General features: G+C 39.1%; 1 protein-coding gene across 1 annotated transcript in view; it reads left to right on the forward strand.

Moving 5' to 3' along the window:
* Positions 1 to 20,831, forward strand: part of EIF2A (eukaryotic translation initiation factor 2A, 65kDa) — a 35,674-nt gene that overhangs the window by 11,687 nt on the left and 3,156 nt on the right. The window contains exons 2-11 of the mRNA XM_006895577.1: positions 569 to 638; positions 6,147 to 6,221; positions 8,620 to 8,738; positions 9,213 to 9,312; positions 9,685 to 9,767; positions 13,699 to 13,772; positions 13,920 to 14,064; positions 14,242 to 14,358; positions 16,939 to 17,510; positions 20,738 to 20,827. Of these exons, the coding sequence (XP_006895639.1) occupies positions 569 to 638; positions 6,147 to 6,221; positions 8,620 to 8,738; positions 9,213 to 9,312; positions 9,685 to 9,767; positions 13,699 to 13,772; positions 13,920 to 14,064; positions 14,242 to 14,358; positions 16,939 to 17,510; positions 20,738 to 20,827 (1,445 nt within the window). The remainder of the gene's footprint in view (positions 1 to 568; positions 639 to 6,146; positions 6,222 to 8,619; positions 8,739 to 9,212; positions 9,313 to 9,684; positions 9,768 to 13,698; positions 13,773 to 13,919; positions 14,065 to 14,241; positions 14,359 to 16,938; positions 17,511 to 20,737; positions 20,828 to 20,831) is intronic.

Raw genomic sequence — 20,831 nt, forward strand, 5'->3', positions numbered from 1 at the left:
TTTTGTTTTTTTATCCAATCTGCTACTCTCTTTCTCTTCATCGGTGCATTTAAACCATTTACATTCAGTGTGACTATTGAAAGGCTAGGTTTTATTGCTACCATTGTGTTGAGTTCTTTTTGGTGTTGCTGTTAGTTACTTTGGACCGTGGAGCTTTCTGTGGTGTATCTGTAAGAAGGACATCTCTGAGTCTCTCCTGCAGTGCTGGTCTTGTAGCCAAGGAGAAATAAGCATTCCTTCCTCTCCTGGGATCTGAGATTACATCTTGTCAGCATGCAAATATGTACTTAAGAGTATGCCTCTAAGAGATCTCACGGAGACCCTTAAGAGTCACAGCACTAGGGCAAGAACCTTCTTCCCCTAGAGTACATTCTTTCGGTACAGTTTCATTGTAAGGGAGATGGGCAAAAAAAATGCTTTAAAATGTGCCTTTTTAATGTTGATTTTCTATAAGTCTGGAATGTCTTAATGGTGTATTAATAGTTTGATTGCCTTTTTGCTCTTTACAACTTTTATGATATTTATTACAAAGTCATTAATGGTGGTTCTGTCCATTTTGCTTCTTTAGTCCGAGGATCTGAAGGACTCTACCTGGTGAATGGACCACCACATTTTACAGAAAGCACAGTGTTTCAAAGGTATGACTTATTTTGTGGAGTGATTTTATACGCAACTCTGCAGTACAGTTTAAATTCTTATTTTGCTATGGTCTAGAAAGAAGAAAGAGAACAGATAAATTCGTTTCTTGGGACAATGTGTAATAACATTTCAGTAAGAATGCAAATCGAGAACTGTGATCTTCAGATTAAGAACTTCAGCTTGGTTTTAGTTTGTTGCTTTTTCGTTTGATTGTTTTTTTGTTTTGTTTGTGGTTTTGGGGTTTTTTGTTTTGTTTTTAAATGAGTAGCTTTCCTTCTGTTTATGATTTCTCTCTCATGGTTTCAAGGACCCCAAATCCAGACACTCGGTCCTGGACTGGAAGGGGATACAGGCAGGTCAGGTGGAAGGCCTGGCTCTGGGCCTGGGTTCTTTGGCTTTTCTGGTGGGCAGGTTGTGATGGCAGGAGTCGCGGGGCCCAGGCTCCTCCTGCTTGCTGCTGTGTGGGCAGAACAGCTCTGCTTCTCCTCCTTTGCTACCACCAGTTTCTCCAGCTACTGCCTGTAACTGGATCAGTGGTAAGCATTAATGGAAATGGGTTCATGTAAGGTTTTGAGACAGTATTTACAATGTCCAAATCACGTAACATCATGAGGATGAGCCAGTCTTGGAAAAAAAGACATTATGCTGGTAAAGGTCACGGAAAGAGAGGAGCATCCTCAGTGAGTTGAAGTGACACCGTGACTGCAGCAGCGGCTTGAGATAGTGATGAGCCTTCAGGATGGTTAACTTGATGACACATAATAACAATCTCTAAAACTTTGGTCGGCATTGAAGTTTCTTGAGGTTAAGTTCTTAAGAAACAAAGCTTACAAATGCAAAAGAAACGATAGCTTTCTGAGGAAAATGTAGTCGCTGCCGCAGGCATACTTTGCTCACCCACTCCACTCCTGACTCACCACTGTTTGCTCTCCCTGGGGAACAAGTCAGTCAAGAAGCTGCACTGCAGCCATGGCTTTTAAGGACATTCACTGGATTAGAATTACCCTAACCAGCCCCAACGCAAAATCCCTGGAAAAGGTGTGTACAGACATGATCAGAGGCGCAAAGGAGAAGAACCTCAAGGTGAAGGGACCAGTTAGGATGTGTACCAAGACGCTCAGAAATCACTACAGGGAAGACTCCTTGTGGGGAAGGTTTCAATACCTTGGATCGTTTCCATATGAGGATCCATAAGCGACTCACTGACTTGCACAGCCCTTCAGAGATTGTCTCCATCAGCATTGAGCCTGGAGTAGAGGTTGAAGTCACCGTTGCAGATGCTTAAATCAACTATTTTAGTAAATTGATTATCTGTTAGAAGAGTAAAGAGTAACCATTTGGTAATCCAAAAGGAATTATGCCACAAACTCTTAAACCAGTTTTCAAACATAGAAAACACTTGGAGAGTCTTTTAAAACACACTTGTGACTCCTACCCCAAGACTCATTAGATCTGTTGTGAGACTTGAGAAATTTTTTTTCTTTATTATAATGAACGTTTACAAAGACTTTGGATTTCCATTCATTCATTGTTGCATTTTTCTTCCTACCCACTCCTCCCCCGCCCCCATTCACTCTTCTCTTTGAAAAGTAAAAGAAAAATTCTTTCATTCGTATGCAATCCCTACCCCCAAGTCCACTCCACTGTGCAGCCTTCCTTCTGGATTCCTGTCATGATAATAATACCTAATCATATCACTTTTTAAAAAAAATTTATTTATTTTTCATTTCAGTGAACATCTACAGAGATTTTGGAATTCCGTTCATTCATTGTTGCACCCTTCTCACCGCCCACCCCACCTCCCCCCTTCCCCACCCCCATTTGTTCATATCACTTTTAAATAGTTCTCTCCCGCATCTATTTCAATGCTGTTGTTGTTATGTGCCGTCGAGTTTGCGACTCATAGCGACCCTATACACAACAGCCCTAAACCCTGCTCTACCCTGCGCCAACCGCACCACCTCTGACACACCCATCCTGATTACCCCAGTCACCGAATCAATCCATCTCATAGAGCGTCTTCCCCTCCTGCGCTGTCCCTCCACCCTCCCAAGCATGATGTCCCTCTCCAAGGACCCGTCCCTCCTGGCAACATGTCCAAACTATGTCAGACGAAGCCCCAGAATCTTTGCCTCCAAGGAGCAGCTTGGTTTAATCCTCTCCAAGATGGATCTGTTTGTTTTCCTGGCAGTCCATGGTACATTCAGTACCCTTCTCCAGTACCACAGCTCAAAAGCATCCACTCTCCTTCTGTCCTCCCTAGTCATTGTCCAACTCTCTGATGCATAACAAGTGATTGCAAATACCATGGCCTGTATCAGGCACACCTTAGTCTCCAGAGAGACACTGTTGCTCCTGAGTACTTTAGAGAGGTCCCTAACAGCAGACTTTCCCATCATGATACACTTTTTGATTTCCTGACTGCTGGTGCCAAGAGTGTTGACTGTGGAGCCGAGCAAACTGAAGCTGTGAACACTCTCAATCTCTTCATCATCTATCCTGACGCTGCCAATTGGTCCAGTGGTGAGAATCTTTGTCTCCTTGACATTGAGCCTCAGTCCATACTGAAGGCTGCAGTCCTTGACCCTTCGCAGCAAGTGCATGAGGTCCTCCTCAGTTTCAGCAAGCAGGGTTGTGTCATCTGTTTCAATGCAGTATGCATTATTTATTCCCTCTTTGAGACTTGAGAATTTTTGTGCTTAACAAAGTTTTCCAGATGATACTGGTGCTGCTACTGGTACTGGTATGCTACATAGGAGGAGGTGGGTGATTTAAAGGTGGGAAAATGAGTCCTGTGCAGATTTCAGAATCAGGATGAGTACAATAACCAGACATTACATGCATCCTGATAAGTTACAGAAGAACCGGTCTTAAAACCCTTCAAAACCTGACCATAGTCAAACTTCTGGATGAGCTCTGGATGCACAGTAGAATGGACTGGGGAGGTTTTGTGTTTTTTATAAAAGGCAAAACATAGATGTGGAAGGCAAGTACAGGGAACAAGATCATTAGGTGAGTTCCAGAAGAGATGGCATTGTGGTGGTTTGGATTTTATTGGATCTTCCTCACTTGGAGTTCCATGTTAGATGGTAAAATACTGTCGAGGTTTTGCTTTAAAACTTTTTTTTTAAGTAGAGGGTAAATTAACAAGATTGGCCACAGTGTAATAATTATTTAAGCTCAATGATAAGTGCATGGCTGGCATATACATTTTTTTTTAACTTTAGTGTATGTTTGAAAATTTTCATTTAGAAGGTAGTGCCAGAAAGATGAAGACAAAATTTTCCAACTGCCAAGATGAAAGATAAATTCTTTAAAGTTTATCTCACTTCCTTTTTGAGTTGTGTGCTAGGGACATTATTGCCAATGTCAGATGGATCTTGGCAGAAAACAGAGAGTACCAGAAGAATGTCTGTTTCATTGACTATGCAAAGGCATTTGATTGTGTGGATCACAACATATTGTGGCTAACCTTGAGGAAAATGGGAATCTCAGAACACTTGGATCGTGCTTATGCGAAACCTATACTTGGACCAAGAAGCAGTCCTCAGAACAGAACAAGGAAATACTGCATGGTTCAAAATCAGGAAAGGAGTGTGTCAGGGATGCATGCTGTCCCCATACCTTTTCAATCTGTATGCAGAATTGATTATTCAGGAGGCAGCGCTTTATGAGGAGGAAGGAGTGTGGCATCAAGATTGGAGGAAGACTCATTAACAACCTACGATATGCAGATGACACAACCTTGCTTGCTGAAACTGAAGAAGACCTGAAGCACTTGCTTCAATGGGTCAAGGACTATAGTCTTCAATTTGGATTAAAGCTCAGCATCAAGAAGACAAAGTTTCTCACCTCTGGGCCAATTGGCAGCACCATAATTAGATGGAGAAGAGATTGAGGTTGTTAGCAATTACAGCTTGCTCGGATTCACAATCAACACTCTTAACACCAGCAGTCAGGAAATCAAAAGATGAATTGCATTGGGAAAATCTGCTGCCATGGAGCTCTCCAGACTGCTAAAGAACAACAGTATCAGTTTAGATACAAAGGTGCACCTAATCCAGGCCATGGTCTTCTCAGTTACTTGATATGCTTCAGAGAGTTGGACAGTAACTAAGGATGACAGAAGAATAGTTACCTTTGAGTTGTGCTGGAAAAGAGTCTTGAACATGACATGGACTGCCAGGAAAACAAATAGGTTTGTCTTGGAGACGGTGAAACCAAGTCTCTCCTTTGAGGCTAGGATTTTGAAGCTCCGCCTCACTAACTTTGGGCATGTTGCCAAGAGAGATCAGTCCTTGGAGAAGGACATCATGCTCAGAAGAATGGACAGATAGCTCAGGAGAGGAATACCCTGGATAAAATGGATTGATACAGTAACTGGGGCAATGGGAGTTGGTGTGTCAGAATTAGTGAGACTGGCTCAGGACAGAAAAGGGTTCAGAGCTGCTGTACATAGGGTACCTGCTGTACATCGCAGGTGACTCAATGGCACATAACAGCAATAACATACTATGGAAGATTTGGAAGCAGGAGTGGCATCCACTTCCTAAACAACATCCCTCTGGAAACGATGAACTTTGATAAGTGTCGATAGTTGTAGAGGGGCTTTCAGGCCTTTTGTTTAAAGGGTCACTATGAGTCGTGCTTGACTCAAAGGCAGTCATCAATAACAGACACGACTTTAACAAAACAGCTGAGAATGGAAAAGTCTTCTGGTTAGATTTTGATAATGTTCTCATGGAGGCCAACTCCAGTTTGAAAGATACAATTACAGTTTTGATGATTCCTTGATAGAAAATCCCAAGAAGTCTCATCTGATTTCCTCTGATCTATTTTGTCCTTTTTTAATTAATCATGAAAGTATAAAAAACAAAGCAAATGTCAATTCAGTAATCTGCATACATAATCCACTGGCATTGTGTCTTTTTTTTTTTTGGTCCATTCTTAAAGTTGGGAATGATCATTGCTATTCTTTCTCAAATTATTCCACCATAGGGATGTAGAGGGGTTTTATACAGAATTGTGCCTCAGCATTTGTTTAATATAAAGATCCTTTTACTGTTACTGATGCATCTCTGTCTCTACACATGAGAAATCAATGGAAAATTCTATGCCCTGAACATCCTGCCCAGTTTTGAGTCTATTCTGTCCATCATTGTTCTGTGATGTAGCTACTCTGGGGCATTCTCTGTGTTGAAGTCCCTCAAACCTGTCAGGATCAGGGCTGATGGCTGATAACTTTAACATTCACTTACATTTTCAGGTATTCACACAACCTGTCTATTCACCCACAAGGACTTTCTATCTTTCTTAGCTTTATCTTTTCTTTGGTATATTAGTTTCCAGCAATCATAGACACATTTAGAATGATAAAATATTTTAGAGTTACTTTAGTTTATGTAAAGTTCTTAGTGCTAATGACTCTATATTAGTATAAAGAATGGATTTTGTAGTCAGATATTTTAAAAGCAGTAATGCTTACTAATCAAACTTTTCATTTCTAGGGAATCTGGGAAGAATTGCAAAGTCTATACCTTCAGTAAAGATGGAACCTTGTTTGCCTGGGGCAATGGAGAAAAGTTAGTATTTGTTTACATGATGCTATATTTTATGAATATAAGATAGAAACTGGCATTATTTGAATTAAGTTTATTTAGGTAACAATAAAATTCATATTTTTAGTGTCATAATATAATTAGATATTGTTTCTTGTGTAGCTTCCATAGAACACCTCAAAAGTTGATTTTATTTATGTGCAATGATTTATCTAGTTCACTTTTAATTATAATTAATGCATTACAATTTACTGCTTTTTGTTTTTCTTATGGAGAAGTTAAGAGATTGTTTTAAATAGTGCTCTGAGATACTGTTTATAGAGTCTCTTTAGTTCTTCACTAATACTATGAGAATGATTCTTTTACTTGCTTTTGACTTAGATATTTTTATCTTTGCTGTTAAATAATTGACCGTTCTGAGATTACTTATTACTGTTAGTTTTATTGTGTATAAAAATATATCAAAGTTTTTTAAAAGAACATTTAGTTCTTTGGGGTTATTTTCTATTTTTTTTTTCTGGTTGTATAACAATGAATCCGGTCCAGCTGGCACAGGAGGAGATTGCCTCTCCTTCTCCAGCACAGCATCTGCTGGATTTGAACCGTGCGCTTTTGGGATTTCAGTGCATGCTCTTGCCACCAGAGCTCCCTAAGAACATTTATGCTACATTATCTGGTGGTAAGGAGTTGTGCTGCCAACCCAAAACACATGGTTTTAATCAACCAGCTGCTCTAAGGGAGAAAAGTGGACAATCTTCTCCCCCGTAATTTCCAGCCTCTTAAAACCTGCTGGAGGGTCAGCCATGAGTTGGTTGCAACTCAACAGCACATGGTGACGACATATTATATGAGAGGGAACTCTGGTGGCGTAGCACATAGCATATCGGGCTGCTAATCTAAAGGTCACCAGTTTGAATCCACCAAACCCCAACTAGAGAAAGGTAGTCAAGTCTTCTCTTAAAGATTATATTCTTGTGGCACTCTGGTGGCCTACTGGCAAGAAGCTGTGTCGCAATACAAAAGGCACATGGTTTGAATCTACCAGTACCTCAAGTCGAGCGACTGCCTGGACGAGGTTGCCCAGCTCCTGGCCACCGGTAGTCAATGATGAACGCTTCGTGTCCAAAGCTGGCAAGTCCAACTACCAGCTGTGGCACGAGCTGTGCGACCTCATCTCCCAGAACCCGGACAAGGTGCAATCCCTCAACGTGGACGCCATCATCCGAGGGGGCCTCACCCGCTTCACTGACCAGCTGGGCAAGCTCTGGTGCTCGCTGGCCGACTACTACATCCGCAGCGGCCACTTCGAGAAGGCTCGGGATGTGTACGAAGAGGCCATCCGGACCGTGATGACCGTGCGGGATTTTACCCAGGTCTTTGATAGCTATGCCCAGTTCGAGGAGAGCATGATGGCAGCCAAGATGGAGACCACCTCTGAGCTGGGGCGTGAGGAGGAGGACGACGTTGACCTGGAGCTGCGCCTGTCCCACTTTGAGCAGCTGATCAGCAGGTGGCCCTTGCTGCTCAACAGCGTCCTCCTGCGACAGAACCCCCACCACGTGCACGAGTGGCACAAGCGAGTGGCCCTGCACCAGGGCCGGCCCCGAGAGATTATCAACACCTACACGGAGGCTGTGCAGACCGTGGACCCTTTCAAGGCAACAGGCAAGCCCCACACTCTGTGGGTGTCCTTTGCCAAGTTCTACGAGGACAACGGGCAGCTGGACGACGCCCGTGTCATCCTGGAGAAGGCCACCAAGGTGAACTTCAAGCAGGTGGACGACCTGGTGAGCGTGTGGTGTGAGTGTGGCGAGCTGGAGCTGCGGAAGGCGACGGCGCTGCCCGCCCACCGGGCCGAGTACTTCGACGGCTCAGAGCCGGTCCAGAACCGTGTGTACAAGTCCCTGAAGGGGCCTGTTCCTTGGAGGAGCTGTTCTTGGAGAGGGAGATGATGCTGGAAAGGGTGGAGGGTCGGCAAAGGAGAGGAAAACCCTCAACCAGGTGGATTGACACGGTGACTGCTCCAGTGGGCTCTTGTCTGTCAAGAAGTGTGAGGATGGCACAGGATAGAACAGGGTTCAGATGTTTTGTTCATGGGGTTATTAGGGGTCAAACTTGACAGCACCTAACAACAGAATGAGTCAGAATGGTAGTTAATCTTGACAGAAAGGAGCCCTGGTAGTGCAATTTTTAAAGCATGGTGCCGATCAGAAGGGGTTTTTTTGCAGGGCCTTTGGATAAAAAGTATACTTTTCTTAATTGTTCACAGAATATTTTCTAGAACTAATTGAAAATTGGTTTTTATTAAAAATGACTAGTTTATTAATGAATAATAATCTATTTTAAAGGGAATATGAATATTTTTATTGTCATCTCTTATAAAATAATATTTCACAGCTGATGTAATTTCTTTTGAAACCAGAGTAAATATTATCAGTATCACTAACAAGGAACTACTGCATTCCTTCGACCTTCCAAAGACAGTTTGCCTTGAGTTCTCGCCAAAAAACACCATCCTGGCAACATGGCAGGCTTATTCTAGTAAGTATGTTCAAAGTGTAAAAATACTATAAAAAGACTAATTATATTAAATGGAAAATGGGAATTTTTTAAATCTTGTATAATTTGTTCATGATTGTAAATAAATGTTTATAAACATTTTTAAATTAGCAATGAGTTTTGTATTGTCCAGGTACAAAATACTTTAAATAATTTCAAGGTATAATTAATCAGTGAAAAGATGCATTATGAGATCTCATAGGTATTCTTAAAATATTTAATAATTTACCCATTTCAGAGGTGCTAGAATTTTGCTCCTCTACAGGTGTCCTTGGGTAATGGACCGTTTCAGATGATTACATCTGTGGTTAAGACTAGCTGGGAAACTTGATTTAAAGCAACTCTTTTACTTTATCTATATAATTTTGTTCAGTTTTTTTTTTCTAAGAATGAAATCTCTTTGCATATATTATGAGACAATTACTGCAAAAAAATAAAAAATTGTTTTTGTTGCAGCTTCAAAAGATGGCACAGCTGGGGCACCCAACTTACAACTTTATGATGTAAAAACTGGAACATGTTTGAAGTCTTTCATCCAGAAAAAAATGCAAAATTGGTAAATCAGTGTTTTAAAATACTAATTGTTAGCAAAATATTAAATTTATCTTTCTTGTAGTCTCTGCTGTTAATAATACTGTCAGATCAAAAGCTAGATCTTTAAGAATATTTTAGTTGTGTATTCAGACCTTTAACTAAAAGAGTAGAAAACTTGATAAATACTTGCCTTAATCTTTGAATGGACAGAAGCAATATTTTCTCATTATAAACAGTGACTAAAGCTACCAGTAATTGACAACATGTTTATAAGTAGTTTTGGTTAATTACTTTCACCATACTTTATATGTATCATAATGATATGAAGACTGAGATATTAAACATATGTTATTACAGCTTGTCTAAAAGTTTTTTCATACTTTTGTCAACACAGGTGTCCGTCCTGGTCAGAAGATGAAGCTATTTGTGCCAGAAATGTTAACAATGAAGTTCACTTCTTTGAAAACAACAATTTTAGTACGTAAAGATTTATGGAATAATATTACTTCTTATAATAATGCATATAATTTTATTATATGTCATAGGGTTCTTAATAGTTTATTTGTTGTCACTGTTGTTGTTGTTATGTGCTGTCGAATCACCTGCGACTCATAACAACCATATTTACAACAGCCCTAAACACTCCTCTGTCCTGTGCCAATCTTAACTGTCTCTGACACCCCCACTACCCTAGTCACTGAACCAATCCATCTCATCAAGGGTCTTCTCTTGAGCTGTCCTCCACCCTCCCACGCATGACGTTCTTCTGCAACATGTCCAAAGTATGTCAGAGGAAGCTTCAGAATCTTTGCCTGTAAGGAGCAGCCTGGTCTCACGCTTTCATGGACAAGCCCATTTGTTATCCTAGCAGTCCATGGTATATTCAGTACTTTTCTCCAACACCACAGCTCAAAGGCAGCAATTCTCCTTCTATCATCCCTGGTCCTTGTCCAGTTTTCTGATGCATAGCAAGTGATTGCAAAGACCATGGCATGTATCAGGCGCACCTTAGTCTACAGACTGACATCACTGCTCTTTAGTACTTTGGAGAGATCTCTGACAGCAAACTTTCCCAATGCAATTTGTCTTTTGATTTCCTGGCTGCTGGTACCAAGAGTGTTAATTGTGGAGCTAAGCAAACTAAAGCTCTAAACAGTCTCAATCTCTTCACTGTCTATCTTGATCTGCTAATCTTCCCAGTGGTGAGAATCTTTGTTTTCTTAATGTTGAGCTTCAGTCCGTATTGAAGACTGCAATTCTTAACCTTCTGCAGCCAGTGCTTCAGGTCCTCCTTAGTTTCAGCAAGCAATGCTGTGTCATCTGCATAACACAGACTGTTGATGAGTCTACCTCCAATCTTGATGCTACATTTCTCCTCATAGAGTCCAGCCTCCCGGATAATCTGTTCTGCATATGGATTGAAAAAGTATGGAGATAAAGGACATCCCTGGCATACACCCTTCCCAATTTTGAGTATTTCCTTGTTCTGTTCTGACAGCTGCCTCCTGGTCCAAGTATAGGTTTCACATAAGCACAAGCAAATGTTCTGGTTCTCTCTGCTTTCAGCCAAGATCCATCTGATGTTAGATGTAATATTTCTAGTACCATGGCCTCTTCTAAACCCAGCCTACACTTTAGGCTGGTTGATGTGTTATTAAGTTGTTTTTGGATAATCTTCAGGATCTTGCTTGCATGTGGTATCAGTGATATTTTTCAATAATTTCTGCACTCTCTCAGGTCACCTTTTTTTGGAATGGGAATAAATACAGATTTCTTCCAGTCAGTGGGCCAGAAGGTTATCCTCCAGATTTCTTGGCACAACTTGGTGAGCACATGCAGGGCAGTGTCTCTTTGTTGAAATATGTCAGTTGGTATGCCATCAATTCCCAAGGACTTGTTTTTTCCAATTCTTTCAGAGCAGCTTGAACTTCTTCCTTCATCACCACAGGCTCTTATTCATATGTAGTTACATGAAATTCTTCTGTGTTGTGTTCTGTATTCAGCAGTTTATTTCTTTTGAGATGTTCAAAGGACAGTGCAAGAGAAATTCAGTATCTGGCATCATTGGCTTTCTTGGCATTAATAAACCTGGTATCTCCATTGATACAGTTCATATAAAAAAAAATTCTTGCCTTCCACCGTGGCAGCCGTAGATGTGCAGCAGCCATGGCTGTGCGCTACCCTATGGTCATGGGCCTCAACAAGGGCCACAAAATCACCAAGAACATGAGCAAGCCGAGGCACAGCCGCCGCCGCAGGCACCTCACCAAGAACACCAAGTTCGTGCGGGACATAATCCCTATGAGCGAAGCGCTATGGAACTGCTCAGGGTCTTCAAGGACAAGCAGGCCCTCAAGTTCATCAAGAAAAGGGTGGGGGCACACATCCCAAGAGGAAACGAGACGAACTCATCAACGTCCTGGCCACCATGAGGAAGGCGGCTGCCAAGAAGGACTGAGTGCACCCTTCTGTCCTCCAAAGCCCTCACACACATCTGAAGTAATAAAATGTAACCAACAACAAAAAATTCTTCTGTGTCAGCCAATTCCTTTTGATACAGTGACTCTTTACATCTTATTTTAATGCTTTCTAGATCATTTAATATTCTACTCAAAGCATCCTTAAATATTGGCAACTCAAGGCTTGAATTTGTTCTTCAGTTCCTTCAGCTTAGAAATGCTGAGCGAGTTCAGCCCCTTTGATTTTCTGACTCCAGCTCTTTGCACATTGTCTTCCCATGCTGCCCTTTGGAATCTTCTGGTCAACCCCTTACCATCTTGATTTCTTCCCTTTGCTTTGAGTTTTCAGCGCTCTAGTGTAATACTATATTAATTCTTGTGCTTAAGGCAACTGGTAGTGAAATTCTTTAACATTTTCTTTACTCTTTTGTTACTCTATAATTGCCATTAAGTAAAGATGTTTTAACTATTTTATCATTTTAATGCTGTTGAAATTCTGGGACAAAAATTTCTTTTTTTACCTTTTTTAGATTAAAAGTAAACCTAATTGCAATCTGCACTTATTAATAATTTCAGACCATCTTTATTACTGTGTTCAAGCAACTCTAATTAGACATCACATAATTTTACCTAGAATTTCCACGTGTCTCTGAATATTAGGACTCTTAAATTTTTTTAATTTAGCTATAACTTTATATTAACACTTACTAAATATTTGGTGTGTGTTTAGATATATGATCACTGCTCATACTAAGTTTCTGGTAAGTGTTCAATTCTGAGTAATAGTTTTTTAAAAAAACTTATAATCTAAATTAGGTCCTCCTAATTGATAGAAGGAGATTTGATGCCTTTGAGCTGTGGTGTTTTAGAAGAGTATTGTACATACCATGGACTGCTAGGAGAACAAACAGGTTCATCCTGGAGAGGGTGAAACCAGGCTGCTCCTTGGAAGCAACGATTCTGAAGCTTCATCTGACATACTTTTGTCATGGTGCAAGGACAAACCAGTCCTTAGAGAGGCACATCATATTTGGGAGGGTGGAGGGACAGCAGAGGAGAGGAAAACCCTCAATGAGATGGATTGATTCAGTGACTGGGGCAATGGAGAGTAGGTGTGTTGGAGACAGAGAGATTGGTGTAGTATAGAGCATGGTTTAGGGTTGTTTTAGATAGGGTCGCTATGAGTCACAGACACCTTGATAGCACATAACATTTTCTGGTTGGGAGATCTGGTGGCTTAGTGGCAAGAAGGTGCACTGCAATCCCAAATGTGTGTGCTTTGAGGCCACCAGCTGCTCCATGGGAGAAGGTTGGACAGTCTCCTATCATGTGATTATCTTCCTCTGAAAACCTACTGGAGGGTCAGCTATGGCTTGGTTCTGACTCTATAGTACACAACAATTGCTGTTTATCGTATCTTTGTCCCTTCCTCCCCTACAAATTAGTATTCCAAAAACAAGGTTGTCTTTTATATATTCCAGTTTAAACTTTGATCTTGTGTTTCAGACTATTAACATGTACATCTTCAAGTTCATCTTTGAGGAGTGAGGGCAAGACCACATAAGTAGCATGCTGTAGAGGCAGTTTCACTTATCTACTCTCTGGTTTTCTAGTAGTACATTTACCAAGGGAAAATAGTTATCAATATCACTGTAATGAATTCTTTTTCTAGCAACTTCCATTGCCCTAAATACCCTTTCTCCCTGTGCCTTTTGGCTTACGTGTTTAAACATGTATAATGTCTAAATTCACCACTGTTAACTCTTTACTGAAATCCTAGGTCAGGCTTGCTAGCATTCCATGTTTTTTCTGCTGTGTTGCTTTGCCTCACCTGTACTAGACTGCATTGGGCAGTGTTAACGTGTAACTAGAGTAACCTTTTATAATATTCTTAAGTAGCTGTTTTCTCTCATCAACCTAACACTATTCAGTTTTTCTTTCTTTTTTAGGTACAATCACAAATAAACTACATTTGCAAAAAATTAACGATTTTGTACTATCACCTGGACCTCAGCCATACAAGGTAATTGCTATATTTTTGTTTATGTGAAATTTTACATGACCTATTTACATTTCCTGGGTTTTGTTGATGGTAAAAAACATGCCTTTCTTAGTTCATATAGTTCGTATATTTAAAAAAAATAAGTCATGTTTTCTGTCTGTATCTTAGGTGGCTGTCTATGTTCCAGGAAGTAAGGGTGCGCCATCATTTGTTAGACTATATCGGTACCCCAACTTTAGTGGACCTCATGCAGCCTTAGCCAACAAGAGCTTCTTTAAAGCTGATAAGGTTACAATGCTGTGGAATAAAAAAGGTATAAATATATTTTATTCCTCATTTTATTAATTTAGACATAATGCTTGGTATGGAAAAATAAAATATCAGTGCTTCTTAAATGGAAGTTTAGACATACTATGTTAGACTTTTAATTGTTTTAAACACCATTATTTTAATTTCTCTTTAAATCTAATAAAAATTTTTACTGTTCCAGCCACGGCTGTGTTAGTAATAGCTAGTACAGATGTTGACAAGACAGGAGCTTCCTACTATGGGGAACAGACTCTGCACTACATCGGGACAAATGGAGAAAGTGCTGTCGTAAAATTACGTGAGTATCCCAGAAGTCTTCTGTGGCCAAAAATGACCGCAGTAAACAGTACAACACATAACAATGATACAAATTAAAATTCTCGATCCAGTGCTTTTATGGTAACTTAACGTTCCTCTTAGTTAAGGAGTTTAACTTCACCTCTGTTGTTGTTGTTGTTATGTATCATCAAGATGGTACTATCCCATAACTGACCCTCCAGTGGGTTTTCAGCAGCTGTTGGATTCGAACTGTGAGCCTTTGGGATTGCAGCACAGCTTCTTGCCACTAGGCCATCAATGCTCCCTAATCTTTAAACACACCTTATTTTTATATTGTTGTTAGATGCCAAGTTAACTACAACTCATAGTGACCCTGTGAACAACAGATCTGAACAATGCCCTGTCCTCTTCTAACCTCCTCATCTCTCATAGATTTGAGCCCACTGTTAAGTCCATCTTGTTGAGAGTCTTCTCTTTCCCTGACCCTCCACTTTATCTAGCATGATGTCTTTTTCCAAAGACTGGCTCCAGATGATAGCATGGCTAAAGTATCAGATATCCAATGTTATCATCTTTGCTTCAAAGATACAATTAGTTGAATCATGCCAGTGTTGAATAGAGGCAGTTAGCTATGTTAGGTAATGCCTTTGTAGTAACTGCCTGGCGATTTATTTAATTATGACAGCAAGTTGCTGTATTTAGTGCTATTTTCAGAACTGTGAATCCTGTCTGACAATGTTAATGACTTCAACCATTTTGATGCTCTAAATTAACAAACAGTAGAGGTTTTAAATGTATATATAGCTCTGTGTTTTCCATTTTAAATAATTGAACCTGTAAAAAAGTAAGTTAAACGTCTTTGCAAAAATACCACCAAACTAACAACACACCCAAAACCATAAACTCTTCTATTGGAATAAAATACAGGAATAACTTCCTTTCTATTATTTTGAAAGGTTTAATCAGTGTACTTAATCAAAAGAAAAAGTATACCAAAAAAAAAAGAACATAGAAATAAAATCAAAACAAAGGAGAAAACAGATTTTTGCTCTGATAAAATCATGGTATAAAACAACCACTTAAACAGTGGGGGAAAAATGTCCATGTACTGTACTGTCCAAGTTCTCTAGTGCTGCTGTAACAGAAGTACCATAAGTAGATGGCTGTAGGACTTGTGATTTAAATCCTGGGAAACCTGATGAAGTGTCATGATTAATGAATTTGAGTTTTCTTTTGGCATTAATATAACATAAAGCTAACATTTTAATCAGTAGCATACATTTTGATCATTAGATATATATTATGGGGATAGTTGCTTAACAATTGCAATTAAAAATTATTTCTGCCTCTTCACAAAAGAAATACTAGATAAACAGAACAAAACCCCAACACTATAAAAGAAGAAGAAAGGGGGAGGAAGAAAATGTGTTTTATTCCCAGTTTTACATTCAGAAATATTTTCTATACAAGACAGAAGACATAGAATTTTGCAATGTAAATGAGTAATAAATTTGAATATGTAATAATTAGCAAATTTATACATTTGAAGAAGGAAAGAGGCGGGCAGTTAAGTAGATTTAAACATGAAGATGGTATGTGAAATGGCAGTTAATTAAGTAAAAGAACAAATACGAGGAAATAGTCATGGGATAATAAAAATTTGTCCACAGATGAAAGAAATTGACTTTTATTGAAAGGTACTTCGTTTATCTAGTCATTGATGAAATAGAAGTAATAACAAGGAGCCACTTTTCACTTCATAGATTGATAAACAAAAATGTTACATAGTCTGATTATCAACGAGTCCATGGAAACATGTGAAAAACTTGTAGCTAACACTGTAAATTGGTACGCTATGTTTGTGTACACTCACTGTACAGAATCTGCAGCAAGATTTGTAATAGAGTACAGTGAAGCAGGAGTGGCATCTACTTCCTAAACCACATGCCTCTGGAAACTATGAGCTGTGTGAGAGAAATGACAATAGTTATAGAAAGTCTTTTAGGCCTTTTGTTCATAGGGTCTCTGTGGGTCATGCTCAACTCGACAGCAATCAACAAAAACAACAGTGCAATTGAGAAATAATAAAGTAGATCCTAACACAATTGTGTGAGAAGTCTCCAAGACTGTATTAAATAACAGAGGTCTGGAAATTTGTCAGTTATGTGTATTTGAGAGTTGCTTTATTTCAACAACACTGTAGGGATATGACACAAGATTGCCTTTGTCTGAAACGACTTTTTGTTTGTTAGTTTGTCTTTCTTTAAAAAAACCACTTAATTTTTGTGCCATATTTTTTGTATAGTTTTCACTTGTAGTACCATGTGCCTATGTATCTTCCAGTACAAGCTGGTTTGTTTACTTGATAATAACAACCTATGCATCTTTGAACCAGTAATGCCAAAATATTAAGAAACAGACTAGTTTGAGTTCTTAAATACTGTTATGATTTATAATCCTTATATATATCATGTAAAAATATTTTCATGTCTTTGGGAATTTCTAGGCTTGTTTTTTAGTTCTGTATTTAAAACATATACTGATAATTATGATCATATAATTCTTTATTACTAACTTGAGTTTTATGGTTTTTTTCTAGCCAAAGATGGTCCTATTTATGATGTTGTTTGGAGTTCTTGTTCTACCAAGTTTTGTGCTGTTTATGGTTTTATGCCTGCCAAAGCAACAATTTTCAACCTGAAATGCGACCCTGTATTTGACTTTGGAACTGGTCCTCGAAATGCAGCCTACTACAGCCCTCATGGACATATATTAGTATTAGCTGGATTTGGAAATCTAAGAGGACAAATGGAAGTGTGGGATGTTAAAAACTACAAACTTATTTCTAAACCAGTGGCCTCTGATTCTACGTATTTTGCTTGGTGTGCAGATGGGGAACATATTTTAACAGCCACGTGTGCTCCCAGATTGCGTGTTAATAATGGGTACAAGATTTGGCATTATACTGGCTCTGTCTTACACAAATATGATGTAGCATCAAATGCAGAAATATGGCAGGTTACGTGGCAGCCATTTTTAGATGGAGTATTTCCAGCAAAAACAATAAAGTACCAAGCAGTTCCAAGTGAAGTACCCAGTGAAGAACCTAAAGTTGCAACAGCTTATAGACCCCCAGCTTTAAGAAATAAGCCAGTCACCAGTACCAAACTGGTAAGTAACATTATGAGAATCTTTGTTTTCCTGACATTGAGATGCAATCCATATTGAAGGCTGCAGTGTTGGATCTTTTGCAACAAGTGTTTTGAGTCTTCCTCCCATCTTGATAACCACATTCTTCATAGAGTTCAGCTTCTCGAATAATTTTCGCAACATATAGACTGAATAGGTTTCATTTTAATCCATGCAGTGTTTTCTTGCACAACAGCCTCTTGGTCTAGGTATAAGTTTTACAGAAGCACAATTAGATGTTCTGAAATGTTTGTTCTTATCAATGTTAGCCATAATTCGTTATGATCCACACAGTCAAATGTCTTCGTGTAGTCAGTAAAACACAAATAGAGATTCTTCTGCTATTCTCTGCTCACAGCCAGGATCCATCTCATATTGACAATAATATCCTTCGTGCCACAACTTCTTCTGAATCTGCCTTGAACATCTGGCAGGTCCCTGTCTATGTCCTATTCTAAAGTCTTTGATCTTCATCAGTGTTTAGCTTCTATGTAATATTAATGATATAATTGAATAATTTCCATATTCTATTGATTCACCTTTCTTGGAAATGGGAATAAATATGGATTTCTTCTAGTCATTCAGGCAGATAGCTGTGCTTGAAATTTCCTGGAGTGCATCTCAACATTAAAAAAAAATTTTTTTTTCATCACTGGACCAATAGGCATTGTCATGATAGATGGAGAAAAGATTGAGACTGTCAATGACTTCATCTTATTTGGGTCTGTAATAATACTTGGCATCAGTAGTCAGGAGATCAGGAGAGGTATTGCACTGGGAAAGTCTGCAGTCAGGAATCTCTCCAAATTACATAGAAACGATACTAATTTCAAGACTAAGGTGTGGCTGATTCAGACCATGGTCTTTTCAGTCTTCTACTGGGCATCTGAGTGCTGGACAGTGCAAAAGCGGTTCAAATCCACCAGATGCTCCGCTAGAAAAGGAGGTGAAATCTCCTGTGCCAGTTGGAACTGATTCGACAGCACACAACAAATAAATGAAATAAATTTTTTTTAAAAAAAGACAAAGAGGGTCATCTGGCACCACCCAGACCACTGTGTCAAAATTAAAAAAACCTCCACTTTTGCAGTATGTTCATCAAAACTGTGTTACAATAATTGGTGTAACTAGGGAGCTCTGGTGGCCTAGTGTCAAGAAGCTGCACTGCAGTCCTAGAGGTGTTCGGTTCGAATCCACCAGATGCTCTGCTGGGGAGAAGGAGGGACAATCTCCTCCGGTACCAGTCAGATCCTATTTGACGGTACACACACAAAATAATAATAATTTTTTTTAAAAAATTGGTATAACTGAAGAAACTTTATTAATAATAAAGTTTCTAAGTTTATTACAAATGTCTAAGTTTTAGACAGTCAGCATGTGGTTCTAAAACGGGAAAACCTCTTGATTCTTAATACTCAAGTGGATTAGTTTCTTTTCTTATTTTTTGTCTATAATCAGTCTTAACCAGTATCTTGTGATACTCCAAGTGTGGAAGAGCCTTGTAATTTATTCTTTCTCCTCACGTAGGAGAAAGGACATTTTCTGAGCAGAAGCTTTTCAGCTAAAGCAAAGCAGTTTAGAAGAATCTGCTATTGAAAAGATGTTGATGTTTACATGTAAGACAGATGTTTTGCAAATACTCTTTCTTACCTTAAATATTATGCAATGGCGATACAAAAGAAGTAAAAGAGGCTTGCCTTACAAATGTGTCTATGCTGCAAATGGGATTTCTCATCCAGCCCACTTAGCCCACCCTCTCCCCCTACCACTGCTGTCAAGTCAATTCTGATTGGTAGGACCTTCCACTGGGAAGGCTGTAAATCTTATCAGGAGCACTCTAACTTATCTTTAGTCGGTGGGGCAGATGATGGATTTGCCTTGCCAACCTTTCAGTTAAAAACCTACTTAACCTACTATGGAACCAGGCTTCTTAATTTGCTTACAGTAGGGTAAATACACATAAAACTGATAACTTGAAATAGTGGAACTACTAAACTAAGGCAGCTTTATGATGTCTTATTTCTTTTTTTTATATATTAAGTGTTTGAGGCCTGCCCGTTTCCTTTTGGGGTGTAGAAGTAAAATTCAAATTTTAAATCTAAGGCAAGAAATTATTGCGATGAATTTGATAGGGTTGGAATGTTACCTCTTATAAGTTGTCTAAAACTACCCTGGAAGTACTGTACCTAATTGAGCCTTCCTGTACCTAATTCCCTTTTTGTCTGTTATATAATATAGTTGATATATGGCTATTTAAATATCTGGTCCTAAAAGGTCAGTCTTCATTTTGAAGATATGACAAGAAATTTAGATTTTTGTAGCCCTCTTCATTATACTCCTTGGAGGCAAGGCTGGGGAAACTTCATCTCACTTAATTTGGGCATGTTACTAGGAGAGGCTTCCTTGAAGAGGGACGTTGTGCTTGGAAAGGTAGAGGTTTAGCAAAAGAGGAAGACCCTCAGTGAGATGGATTGACACAGTGTCAGCAGCAGTGTGTCACAGATAATGAGAAAGGGCACAGGACAAGAGAGAGTTTGCACATGATGGTCATAAGGTCACTGAGTCATACTCCATGACACTTAACAGCGTCATGCTAAGCCCAGATTTAGAATTAATCAGTTAACTTTTTTTTTGTTGGACATAATTTCTTATATTCTATTTTAGCTTTTTTCCCTTAAATTTTCTGATTTAACAAGTAAAAAGAAAACGTTTTCTTTAAAAAGCTTTTCATGCAGAAAAAAAGGAGTGTGACAAGTAGGTTTCTGGCATTAATCAGAGCTTTTTAAAAAAACACAAGAGAAGCCACTGTTGATACCTAATTTCATAAGAATCGTATGTCACTAGCAAAACAACATTGTTTAAATAAATAGCTGATGATATAGGATCCCTGATGGTAGTGCTTAGTGTATTGGGCTGCTAAGCAAAAGGTTGATGTTTTGAACCTACCACTGGCAGCCGATTCACAACCTTGGAAACTTGATGGAAGGTGTCTCTGTTGCAACCACTTTGATAATATGACTTTAAAGTCTATTATGGTGAGCTTCTCAGGAAATCCACCCTGATACTGGGAGTTTGTCACTACTAATAAAGTTTTCAAATGTTCCTTGGCTAAATTATTCCCTACTAGGCAAGCTGTATAATTTGCTATTATTGATGTTTTTTAAAGCATAGGCTTTGTTTCAGAATTATTTATTTTATGTTTTCCATAGCATGAGGTGGAACCACCCCAGAATATGAAGCCACAATCAGGAAATGATAAGCCTTTATCAAAGACAGCCCTTAAAAATCAACGGAAGCATGAGG

The sequence above is a fragment of the Elephantulus edwardii genome, unplaced genomic scaffold, assembly GCF_000299155.1.
Source record: "Elephantulus edwardii isolate Elephantulus edwardi_28Jun2011 unplaced genomic scaffold, EleEdw1.0 scaffold00169, whole genome shotgun sequence".
NCBI lineage: Eukaryota > Metazoa > Chordata > Mammalia > Macroscelidea > Macroscelididae > Elephantulus > Elephantulus edwardii.